The 13541-nt window shown below is 32.7% G+C and overlaps 1 protein-coding gene across 2 annotated transcripts in view; it reads left to right on the top strand.

Annotated features, from left to right (window-relative positions):
• Nucleotides 1–9082: 9082 nt before the first annotated feature.
• Nucleotides 9083–13541, top strand: part of LOC114325184 (ATP-binding cassette sub-family C member 4-like) — a 90270-nt gene continuing 85811 nt past the window's right edge. For both annotated transcript variants that reach the window (XM_028273179.2, XM_028273180.2), the window contains exons 1-2: nucleotides 9083–9324; nucleotides 12893–13126. In XM_028273179.2, the coding sequence (XP_028128980.2) occupies nucleotides 9248–9324; nucleotides 12893–13126 (311 nt within the window). In that variant the 5' untranslated portion in view covers nucleotides 9083–9247. The remainder of the gene's footprint in view (nucleotides 9325–12892; nucleotides 13127–13541) is intronic.

Genomic DNA, 13541 nt, shown 5'->3' on the forward strand with positions numbered 1-13541 from the left:
TAAATGAGAAGTATATTTTAACCCCTCATCCACCAGAATTTAAATTCATCGCTTTCCTTCTACTATAACTTTTAATATAGTGTTATTTTTATGTTCTAAAAATTTGGACGGGTTTAAAATTAATGGTTTTTGAAAAAAAAAATAAGATCAAATTTATAGAGCGCATTTTTAAATTTTCTTAAAAACCTTCCTTTTTCTCCTTGTAACTTGAAAACAATAAGAGATACAGTAATGAAAAACAAAAACAAAATATTTATCTGAAAAAAACCTACATTTTTGGTCAGTATCTCTTATCATTTTCGAGTTACATGAAGAAAAAGCAGATTTTTAAGAAAATTTTAAAATGCGCTCTATAATTTGATCTTAGTTTTTTCAAAAAGCATTCATTTTAATCCTGTCCAACTTTTTAAACATATAAATAACACTATAATAAAAAGTATTGTAGAAGGAATACGATGTATTTAAATTCTGATGGGTGAGTGGTTAAAAATATACTTCCCATTTTTTTTTAAATACATTAGTCATAAATATTTTGCAGCATATCTCGCTTAGTTTGAATGTAATCGACGTTTAATATTGCTCATTTTAAATGTCTTTTCAAGCTAAAAGGTAGTGGTAGCATTATACACCTAAAATCGACCGTCTCTCTGTTATTTCAAGTTTTTTTTATGGCATAGACTTGGGTGTCAATTGGCCAGTCACAACTTTTTTGTTTTCTATTCATACATAAAAGAAGGCAATGAGGCCCTTAGAGTCCCATAGCAAACTCTTCCACAGCTCTCTACTCAGTTCAAAAGCTGCAGCTGGCCGCTATGGACTATCCAAGTTGCTCACCACATTTGTCCATTATACATCTTCATCTTCTTCTTTTTTCATATGTACATAATATATCAAATTATCAGGACTAATAAATTTAGAGGCTAATTTTAGTTTCCCAGATAAATTTCATTAAACAATCATAAACAGGGTGTTTCATTAATAATTGTCCATATAGCAACTGGAGAAACCTTAGCACGAAATACGAAGATTTAACCCAAAACACTTAAATAAAATGTGGTTCCTTACTGAGTTACAGGGTGTTTTATCTAAAAATTTAAAAAATATTTTTGCTCAGCATTTTAAAACTGTTCAACGTATCCTTTTCATACTTGGCAGAAAGTGCGTCTACTATACACCCTACTAAATTATGATAAACGAACGTTTCTAGCTACTACCAGAGGCGTACGACAGGGGATAGTGAATGGTTCACCCTTCTCAAATTCTACGCCACTGGTGGAATTACTATTTTAGTGCCAATTTTAGATTCTCCAATACTTTCTACGTAAATAATATAATCCACATTGGTAACGATAAAGTCATTAGTTTTCGAGATATTTGAAGTTAAATATGAAACGGCACAGTTATTTTGATTAATTTATGATATGATTCATATGATTAAAATTTAAAAATTATTTGTACCCAGTACTTTAAAACTATTTGGCGTATCCTTATTATACTTGGCAGAAAGTGTAGGTACTGTACACTCTACTAAATTAAGATTATTAAACGTTTCTACCTACTACCAGAGGCGTACGACAGGGGATAGTGGCTGCTTGACCCTTCTCAAATTTTACGCCACTGACGAAATTGCTATTTTAGTGTAATTTGTAAATCTTTAATTCTTGCTAGATGTTGAGGCAAACATGCATGTCCAAACTTCTTCTGATTAATGTTGTTACAGTAGGAAAAATGAAAGAATACCCATGAACGAACATATAAAACACACCGTATTTTCCTGCCACCGTGTCAGACAAAAAATTGGCCAGCGCAAGTACATGTAATAATTATTGTTACATGCACTTGCACTGGACAATTTTCTTTGTGGCACGGTGACAGGAAAATACAGCGTGTTTTATATGTTCGTTCATGGGTATTCTTTCATTTTTCCGACTGTATATATCTTCGAAGTACAACATAATTTTTAAACCAATATACACTCACCGGCACAAAATTCCGCCACCCAAAATTTTTGGTTAAGTTTGACAATCTATAACTTTATTATTTGTACTTCGATTTTCAAGATTCTTGCACGAGTTTGTAGGTACATGTATTGGTGTCAATTGCTATTATTACGATAACAAAAATTTTTGCTTAGACGGCATTATACGGGGGTGAATGTAAGCGTTGTTTTTTCTCCTACCTTTAAAAAATTCTGCGGAAAAATTTGAGGGCTGATTTTGGTTCATACTACTTTTATATTATCCTGGAGGTATCACTAAGGTCTTGTTTTTTGAATTATCTGAATATCTCTTTTCTTGTAAGAGCTGTATTTAAATACACTGCTTTGAAGGTTTATTTAATTAAAAATATCAAACGCACTAAAATTAACCAAACAAAACAAATTTAACAGCAAAATAAAACAATTCAATAGCGGTTATGTCCACCTCTTGCAACAACGACTGCTCGCAATCTGTTTAGCATCTAATAAAGATGTGTTTTCCTTGCCTGGGGAATAGACCGATATTCCTCTACCAGGGCCATAGCTATACCAAATTTTTTGGAGGCCTAGGATGACGGCAAATAGCTTTTTTTATTCATCCCATAAATGCTCATTATTATTAAGATCTGGGCAGCATGCGGGCCAATCTAATCTTATCAATCCAACCTCAATTGTATGAGTCAATCAGTGTTTTTATTTACAAAAAATGGTACAGCTCTTACAAGAAAAAAGATATTCGGATAATTAAAAAAAAAAATGTTGGTGATGCCCCCGGGAAAATATCACAGGACTATGAAACAAAATCAGCTATTCCATTTTTCCACAGAATTTTTTAAAATTAGGAGAAAATACAACGCTTCCTTTCACCACTGTATCGGGTGTCCCAATAAGGATGGCGCTCGGCCATATCTCAGGAACCGTTTATAGTACCTACAGCTTTTGGAAAAAAAAAAATTGTAAGAAAAGTTTCCTCGAGAAAAGCCTGGAAATTATTTTCATAATTGTAAGTCCACCGCTAGAGGACGTAATTGAATATCAAAAATTAAAAAATCGAAATTTTACAAAATTTGCCTAATGAAAGGGCACTGGAAATCCAATTATCGTATTCTTTATAAAATTCTGCGCATATTTTATTTCACAAGTTTAAGTCTACCTGTGCAAATAAGAGGTGGAGGTGAGTGGGAACTTTGTTTTGAAAAAATCGCTGTAAGTCCGGTTCTGCTTAATCGATTTTTGCAAACTTGTCTTGTTGAAAACAGCTTTTTTCGTCAATGTAATAGTTATAATTTGGAAACAGCCTATTACGTAATATGCCGGCTAGGAGGCGCTATTTATTTTCTTTTTAGAAATCTAGTTTTCTTTGGAAAATATTAAATACAAGTATGTATTTTTTTTCCTGTATTACAAAATTAGACCAAATTAGCAACAGAATACCGAAAACCGCATGTCTATACCTTTTTTCTATCTCGAGATATCTTAAGAAACGTGTAAATTTTAAACATAACTGTTGCTGTCATATAAGTGGAAATATATAGAAGCAAGCAGTGTGCTATGGAAAAAAACAAAGAAACATTTTCCAGATGTCACCGTATATATTAAATCAAAACAAAATATGAAAAACTCTACTACTGGGGTGACGTCTTTGGGGATATTTCATTGCATAAATTCTAGCCGCAACAGTTGCATTTCTTATGCATACAAAGAATGTGGCTATCATGTCAAATGCTTCTTAGTTTGTAAGAATCATCTTGAATTTCACTCTGTATAAATTTTATATAAAATTTAATAGAAACAAAACGCAACAAACCATCTATGCACAAATTTTTATGTTTTACTGATTTGACATATAATGTGACACATGATGACTTCTTGAAGTTAATAATTCTTATAGTTCTATTTTTTCCATAGCACACTACTTGTTTCCACTTTGACTTTCTTAACTTAGTTTACCGGTGACAATAACAGTTATGTATTTATCTTAGTTGGGAATAGGATAATTGATATTAAAATATAATGAAATTAAAATTAAAAATTTGTGTAGAAAATCTGACGTTTTTACATTTTCTACGATTCATCGAGAGAAAAGCAAATGCGCGGAGGCAACAATTCATACAAATTTACATATTAACGCTATTTTTTTGGTATTATTTTAAGTATTAAAATTAGTGTAATATTTAAATAAAAATAAAATTAAACTGTTTAAAATATATTTATTTCGTTAAAATCATAATAATAGAAGTATAACTTTTTACTCGCGTACAAAGTACACACACTCTTTTTTTATTATATTTTATAGTGTTATTTGTCTTATTGTTTTGATTCATTATATACGGTGACATCTGAACAATGTTCCTTTGTTTTTTTTTCCATAGCACACTACGTGCTTCTATATATTTCCACTTATATGACAGCAACAGTTATGTTTAAAATTTACACGTTTCTTAAAATATCTCGAGATAGAAAAAAGGTATCGACATGCGGTTTTCGGTATTATATTGCTAATTTGGTCTAATTTTGTAATACAGGAAAAAAATACATACTTGTATTAAATATTTTCCAAAGAAAACTAGATTTCTAACAAAAATAAATAGCGCCTTCTAGCCGGCATATTACGTAATAGGCTGTTTCCAAATTATAACTATTACATTGATGAAAAAGAGCTGTTTTCAACAAGACCAAGTTTGTAAAAATCTATTAAGCAGAACCGGATTTACAGCGATTTTTTCATAATAAGGTTCCCACTCACCCCCACGACCTCTTATTTGCACAGGTAGACTTAAACTTGTCAAATAAAATATGCACAGAATTGTATGAAGAATACGATGATTGGATTTCCAGTGCCCTTTCATTAGGCAAATTTTGTAAAATTTCGATTTTTTAATTTTTGATATTTAATTACGCCCTCTAGCCGTGGACTTACAATTATGAAAATAATTTCCAGGCTTTTCTCGGGGCCACTTTTGCTATAAAATTTTTTTCCCAAAGCTGTAGTATAAACGGTTCCTGAGATATGGCCGAGAGCCATTCTTATTGGGACACCCGGTACAATGACATGCAAGCAAAATTTTTTGTTACCGGAATAATACCAAACAATATGAATACATGTACCTACAAACTGGTGCAAGAATCTTGAAAATAGGAGCACAAATAATAAAGTTATAAATTGTCAAACTTAATCAAAAATTTTGGGTGGCGGAATTTTGTGCCGGTGAGTGTATATTTGGAACAGAAGGTTGAATCAGTGAATACTGAGATTTGGATTGTTTACAAAGATTGTTATTTCAAGTTAAAACATCGATTTGAGCATAAAACAAAAAACAAACTCTTCTCGCCGCCATATCTCTTTTTGTATTATAACTAGTAGTGTAGGAAACAAAGGTTGAACCTTGCAAAATGGACATAAGTCCGGTTTTATTTTTTTTCTGGTATATCAAGGGGTGCTTATTATAAGACTAACTTTTTCTGAAAAAATTTCGCCCCGGAACCCCCCTTTTCACCCCCTTAAAGGGGGTAATTTGTGGTTTTTGCGGAACGTAGCCCTTCCTGTACCTTTTACAAAAAATTTCTTTTATAGAAATATGAAGAAGACTATATTTTCTACGATTCATTTCCAACAGCATATGTCTATCATCCACCGTTTAGCGAGGGTGGCGCCCCAAATTTGACAAGTTTTAAAAAAAGATGTTTTAAAAAAATATATATTTTTCCCTAACTGTAACGGAAATTAAGAAGAAATCCTACAACAATTATTCACAAATAATTGTTTCATTTTTTGGTATAGGTTTCACTTAAGGGTAATTGCCCGTTTTTTAATTACAGGGTGTTACATTTAAAAAAACTCCTTTTTATACCATCTGAACCGTTTATGCTAGAGTAAAAAGATTTTCAGCAATTACCCATGTACTGGTGCTATTTACAAATTTGTATAATGCACCCCCATTTTTTCCCCGGAACCACCCCAAAAAAAGAAAAATTAATAAATAAAGTGATTTTCTTGGAATCCTTCACACACAATGCCCTTTATTAATATGCTTCATACATCATTTTGTGCACGTTATTATTACCCATACATGGACATCAAAAGCGATTTCCTAGTGCAACCCCTGTAGCCAAAAAAAATAAATAAAGTGGGGGGTTGAAATTTTTTTTTGTTTTTTGCCTTTTGATCCACATGGGCATATGCTTCATCAATAGTGCTTTTCAAAAATATATATGGTTATTGCAACCTCCCTGCCGAAACCACCCCTATCCTTGAAAATTTACTGCAGAAACTACCCCTATCCCTTGGCGAGCATGTTTTTACGATTTTCTCATTACTTATGCATTATTTTTAAATAAAACTTATACAATGTTAAAGACCACTATTTACTCTAAAAATTAGGTCCTATTCATTTTTTTCGTATAAGCAACCGTTACGGCACAGTGGCGCCGTAAACCTCATATATGCTTTGGCGGGCTCCAGTTTTTGTTTTTTTTTTCGTCATCTGTTCGTTTTATTGATAACGTACTTATGTAAAATGAAACAACACAGTGTAACCTACAAATTATGACTTATGCACATTTTACAATCTTTGCGCCCCAAAGCCACAGTGGTGGCTCAAAATCAATGTTTGCATATTTTCGCAACCTACACGCATTTTATTGCATTAATGCTACCTTAATAGCACAATATTCACCCTTAAGTGGTCGCTAAGCAGTGGCGGATCCAGGGAGGGATGATGGGGGCGATCACCCCCCACCCTGTGAAACTAAGTAATATTATATTTAAAGATTATAAAAATATTCATTTATTTTTATAGAAATTTAACCAATTGGCACCCCCCTCTTAACGATGCTGGATCCGCCACTGTCGCTAAAGCATAAAAAGTACGCCATTTTTTTAAAAATAATAATATAATATAAGTATTTCTATAAAAATAAATGAGTATTTTTATAATCTTTAAATATAATATCACTTGGTTTGAGAGGGGGGGTGATCACCCCATCACCCCTTCCTGGATCCGCCAGTACTTAGCGACCACTTAAGGGTGAATATTGTGCTATTAAGGTAGCATTAATGCAATAAAATGCGTGTAGGTGGCGAAAATATGCAAAAATTTATTTTGGGCCACCACTGTGGCTTTGGGGCGCAAAGACAGTAAAATGTGCATAGGTCATAAGTTGTAGGTTACACTGTGTTGTTTTATTTTATATAAGTACTTGATCAATAAAACAAACAGATGGCGAAAAAGAAAACAAAAACTGGAGCCCGCCAAAGCATATATGAGGTTTACGGCGCCACTGTGCCGTAACGGTTGCTTATACGAAAAAAATGAATAGAACCTAATTTTTAGAGTAAATAGTGGTCTTTATTCTTGTATAACTTTTGTTTAAAAGGAATGCATAGGTAATGAGAAAATCGTAAAAACATCCTCGCCAAAGGATAGGGGTAGTTTTTGCAGTATATTTTCAAGGATAGGGGTAGTTTCCGCAGGGATGTTGCAATAACCATATATATTTTTGAAAACCACTATTGATGAAGCATATGCCCATATGGATCAAAAAGCAAAAAACAAAAAAAAAATTTCAACCCCCCATTTTATTTATTTTTTTGGCTGCAGGGGTTGCACTAAGAAATCGCTTTTGGTGTCCATGCATGGGTAATAATAACGTGCACAAAATGATATATGAAGCATATTAATAAAGGGCATTGTGTGCGAAGGATTCCAAGAAAATCACTTTATTTATTAATTCTTCTTTTTTTGGGGTGGTTCCGGGGAAAAAATGGGGGTGCATTATACAAATTTGTAAATAGCACCAGTACATGGGTAATCGTTGAAAGTCTTTAAACTCTAGCATAAACGGTTCAGATGGTATAAAAAGGGGTTTTTTAAAATGTAACACCCTGTAATTAAAAAAAGGGCAATTATCCTTAAGTGAAACCTATACCAAAAAATCAATCAATTATTTGTGAATAATTGTGGTTAGATTTCTTCTTAATTTCCGTTACAGTTAGGGAAAAATATATATTTTTTAAAACATCTTTTTTAAAAACTTGTCAACTTTGGGGCGCTACCCCCGCTAAACGGTGGATGGTAGACATATGCTGTTAAAAACAAATCGTAGAAAATATAGTCCTCTTTATATTTCTATAAAAGAAATTTTTTGTAAAATGTACAAGAAGGGCTACGTTCCGCAAAAACTACAAATTACCCCCTTTAAAGGGGTGAAAAGGGGGATTCCGGGGCGAAATTTTTTCAGAAAAAGTTAGTTCTATAATAAGCACCCCTTAATAAACCAGAAAAAAAAATTAAACCGGACTTGTGTCCATTTTGCAAGGTTCAACCTCTGTTTCCTACACTATAGAAGATTTATAAAGAAACAAGTCTCTTTGTTTTTTATGAGCTACAAAAATATTTTGTGTAGTTTTTTCGTTAGATGCATAGCTTTTAAGGTATTCGCAAAGAAACGTACGACAAGGTGTAATTTTTCAATGAAAATGGCCAGTTTTCAACTACGAATAACTCAAAAAGTATTGAGTTTTAAAAAAATATATAGAACAGTTTTTGCTTAGAATTAGGTTCTCTAGCAACATCCATGGTTATTTTAACCAAAAAATTTTCCACCCGAGAAGAGGTGGGAACCACCCCATAAGAAAAAGCGCCATAGGATGTAGGGTAGACTTTGTTTCCTGAGCTATTCCCTTCTTACTGTGAAAATATCAAGTAAATCGATGTAGTAAGATGGAATTCGGAGCCAAATACTCCCATTGACTGCTTTAATTATTCATTAAACACATTCTCCAAAATTGTCACCTGTTCTCCTGACTTCAGATTACAGTGTGTCTATTTCCTTTCTGTGATCAGTTGTGGAAAATTGATTTCTAAGGGACCTACATCTACCAGTATTTCTAATATACGATATATTTTTTTTAAATACAATAAATGGTAACTTACTATTATTTTGTTAGTTAAAAAACTTTTTTATAGATTCTATAGATTCTCTGCATTGTCTTTGATATCGTAATACAAAAAAGTTGACAACCTTTTGACAGATGTTAAGAATCATATGGTGGTATTGACTTTTATGTAAATATTCACATCTTAAATCTGACCTGTTTCGTTACAATTAAGTATTGGGGAATACAATGGGAATCGCAAGCTGCTGAAAATATAATTCCTAGAAATAATAATAATGGAAATTGCAAGCCGCTCAAAATATGTATAATTATTAGAAACAATAATTTTTTCTTGTACCTAAATAAAAATTTGAAACAATTGTTTTCTGATAATGGAAAGACGAAGCAAGATTATAAAAAAACGTAATCCTGTTGAAAAGGCCAACCCCTTGTCTCGACTTTTTTTTCTGTAAGTAATTACTTTTTGACTTTCGAGGATTTTGAACTTGGTTTTAATGTTTTATTGTCATTATCAATTGACGTTAAAGGTAGATATAAGGTTATAGTAAGAATAAAAAAAGAATGTGTGTGTACTTTGTACGCACGTAAGAAGTTATACTTCTATTATATGATTTAAACGAAATTAATATACTTTTTATTTATATTTTGTTTAAATATTAAACTAATTTATACTTACTACTTCTCAAACATTTTTATTAGAACAGTGCCAAAAATTAAAATAATAAAAGAATAAAACACACACAAACACATTAAACAAGCCACAAATGATGTCTGAACATTAATTGTCGAAATTTTTTTTAACTAAATACGTATTTTCTGAAAATACAATTATATAATAAATATACTTACAATCATAAAATGTATTAAAAAAAACAAAAAAGAAAGTTTCTATTGGGACTCGAACCAGCGCTGATAAGAGCGGTTGGTACTGGAATTCATTCGCCTTCTCCGCTTAGCCACGGACACTATGTGTCATTATTTACGAAGATCGACTAACTAAACGGATTAAACTTGTGATATTTTGATATTTTGAAAATTGATCAAATTATTTTAATTTTGAATTGAAATGATTTATAATTGAACCAATACAACAAAACATAGAGTAAAAAAACAATATATTAGGTGAATATTGATAGAAATTTTGATGGTAATCAAATTATATAAATAAAAGTATTACATACTATGTATTTTGGCAGATCAAATAGGTAGGTTTATACCCATGATACATTAACAATTATTACGTACCTGTTGCTTTTAAAAACTATTTAAAAGTCACTACAATATTATAAACTTTTTTGTTTCTGTCCTCACAACAATAAAACTAATATATTATACATTTGTTTACCTTTACCTTTACCTCCAAACCACAGCTGCCATATCGGATAATTTTTGACATGTCATTTGAACATCCAATCAGAACAAAGTTATAATGCGCATGCGCCGGGCTGATAGGTTTTAACATATAAAAAAATCACCCTCTATCGCCGGTAAAGAAGTATAACTTCAATAAAGTAAACAGCGTCCATACTTAGTAGAAGCATTAGGTTACCTAAATACATTATGACCATACGTATAAAAGAAGAATAGATATAGTAAGAATTTTTTTTATTTGATACACTGCATTTATACAATCTGCTCTATATAAAAAGTGATAAGTAAATGGTATGGAAGTCAATTAACATGAGTTAGGTACCATCCAGTGACAGTTCTCTAAGTATTATTGTGGTAGATCGTCTGGCCATATTGTCTTAAGTCTTCTTTCAGCAAGTGGTTGAATAAATGTGGGTGAATAAATTATTTATCAATTCGTTGGTGTGATCAGTGGTGCGATTTTTATATTTTATTGAACGATTTTTTATTAAGTCCTTGATTAGTGGGATGTCCAGAACATTGTGAAGTGTCTAGTTGGATACATACCATTGAGCTTTACTTATCATACGGAGTATTTTGGACTGGAATGTTTGGAGGATCTTCGTATTTGAAGGTTTACTGCAGCCCCATAGTTATATTCCGTATGACCAAACTGGTACAAGCATAGCTTTGTACAGAAGAAGTTTATTTTCAAGAGATAACTGAGACCTCTTGTAGCCAATTCATATTTTTTAGTTTAAGGTGTAATTGTTTACGTTTAGTTTTAATGTGCGTTTTCCATATGAGTTTTTCATCCAGACGCATTCCCAAGTATTTGAAAACTGGTTTGATGGGAATCGGAGTATTATTTATAGAAACTTGAAGATATGTAGATTTTCTGGTTGTAAAACTAATTTGTACTGATTTGCTGGCATTAACATTTATTTTCCATCGCGTGAGCCAGTTTTGAATTTGGTCTAAATGATTTTGTACGTTTTGTGATGCTACATTAGGGTCGACAACCACTGCTAAGATTCCCGTATCATCAGCAAAAGTAGCTAAGAAGGTATGATTTCTGGTTGGAACGTCGGCTGTAAATATCAGATACAGAAATGGGCCAAGAACGCTACCCTGTAGTACGCCAGATTGGATGATGTGGTAATTTGAGAAGTTGTCTTCAATTTTGACTTGGAAGTATCGGTCAGTAAGATACGATTTTAGAATAAAGTATAGTTGGTCTGTTAGGGATAATTTCAGTTTATAGAGTAGACCTTGATGCCATACCCTATCAAATGCCTGTTGTAGGTATATCGAGAAACACTCCAGCGCAAAACTTTTTCTCTTCAAGAGTTGTTTTAATTATATTTACTATTCTGTAGCATTGTTGTATGGTTGAATGTTCACGTCTAAATCCGAACTGGTGTTGTGGTATAATTTCGTTTATGGGGACAACTTGCTCGATTTTATGTAATAGTAGCCGTTCAAATACTTTCGACATTATTGGGAGTAGGCTTATAGGGTGATATGAATTTGCTTGTGTTGTGGGTTTACCAGGTTTCGGAATCATAGTAACTAAAGCTAATTTCCATTGTATTGGAAAGTAGCGAAGACGTAGTATGCTGTTGTATATTACAGTTAATGTTAATAACACCACTGCTTTTCTCGGTAGCTTCTGAAGTAATTCTCCTGTTATCAAATCATAGCCAGGAGCTTTCTGAGGATTTAGCATTTTTATTTGTTGTCGAACTTCTGCCGGAGTAAATGTTGTCAGAGTAAGAAATGCGTTTGTAAAAATTAAAACAATCTTAGCAACAAAGACCTTAAATTAGAACTGAGAGTAAGAGCTTTGAGATACTGAAATTTGGACTTGAAAGCTGGACATTAAAGCAAAAACACAAAATAAGCTACAATAATTTGAAATGTGGTGTTACAGAAGAATGCAGGGCCGGCGATAACGGGCCTGAAAGCGATGCACTGAAGGCGGTCGCCCTTGTTTGGGGGCGCTAAATAAGCTTTTCCTTTCTGTTGGTGTTATATAAAATACTAATTTAAAAAAATACGAAGTGCGCCTATCCTAGTTTTGCAAGCGGGTAATTACCTTATACCCTAGCGCCGGAACTGGAAGAATGCTTACAATAGCATGGACACAGAAGAAAATGAACACAGAAGTTTGCGAGAAATGGGCAAAGAATACGAAATAATAAAAACAAGAAAGTTACAATATCTGGGACATGTAATGAAGGGACAGCGATATGAAATGCTAAGACTGATAATACAGGAAAATATAAAAGCAGGAAGGAGTATAGGAAGAAGGAGAGGGATATGGTTGAAAATTTTAAGGGACTGGTTTAAATGCAGTTTCATAAAACTGTTCAGAGCAGCGGTAGATAGAGTAAAGATCGTGATGATAATATTAAACTTTCGTCATCTTTCGTGTTCACCTGGTGGTGGTTTTTGTTTTTGATTTGTTTGGTAGTAGTTTTCTATCGTGATGGTTATTTTTTTAATTTCTGTAATTTCTCTTGTTTTCATCATTATAATTGATTTTACAATTCAATTTCTTCTTGCAGTCTCGTATGCCATTCTTTTTTTGTAGAAATATAGCTAATGTATTATTAAATTTTATTGCAATTCTAATAATTATATAATGTCAATCTTTGTTGCAGATATATGTTTCCTATATTTAAGAAAACTTATCAATATGAATTTATAGATGAAGATCTATTTAGACCATTGAAAGAACATACTTCCAGCATTCTAGGCGCTCAATTAGAAAAAATATGGAAAGAAGAATTCGTTAAACATAAAAGAACTGCGTTGCACAGAGCTTTGTTTAGGATGTTTGGATTTAGGTTTATCTTATATGGTGTTATTAAGCTGGTAGATCAGTTGATGTTAATGTAAGTATAAACAGCGGTATATAAATTATGGGTCAAGCGTAAAGGTACGTATAGATATACAACCCGCGAACTTCGCGCAGTGTGTACGCAGCGCGTTCGTTAGATTAGTACGTGTTTTCATGGAACAAGTGGCACAAACGGTGCGCACACGGTGCAGCACTATCCAACTTCTGTCGGCGCCACAAACGCGCGGCGCACACACGGCGCGAAGTGCGCGGCGCTCATATCTCTAAGTACCTTAACGGTTCAACACATTGGAATTTTTCTTCTATTTTCTGTGTATCTTATTTATTTTTATCAACCAGCGACCAACTATTCACGATTAATCAAGTTTGAAGTAAAACTTTAATAGAGAGAGAAGATGACATAGATGGCTATAATATTTTTATAGACTTGAAACAAGCATGTGACTCAA

The sequence above is a fragment of the Diabrotica virgifera genome, chromosome 9 (genome assembly GCF_917563875.1).
Source record: "Diabrotica virgifera virgifera chromosome 9, PGI_DIABVI_V3a".
Classification (NCBI taxonomy): Eukaryota; Metazoa; Arthropoda; class Insecta; order Coleoptera; family Chrysomelidae; genus Diabrotica; species Diabrotica virgifera.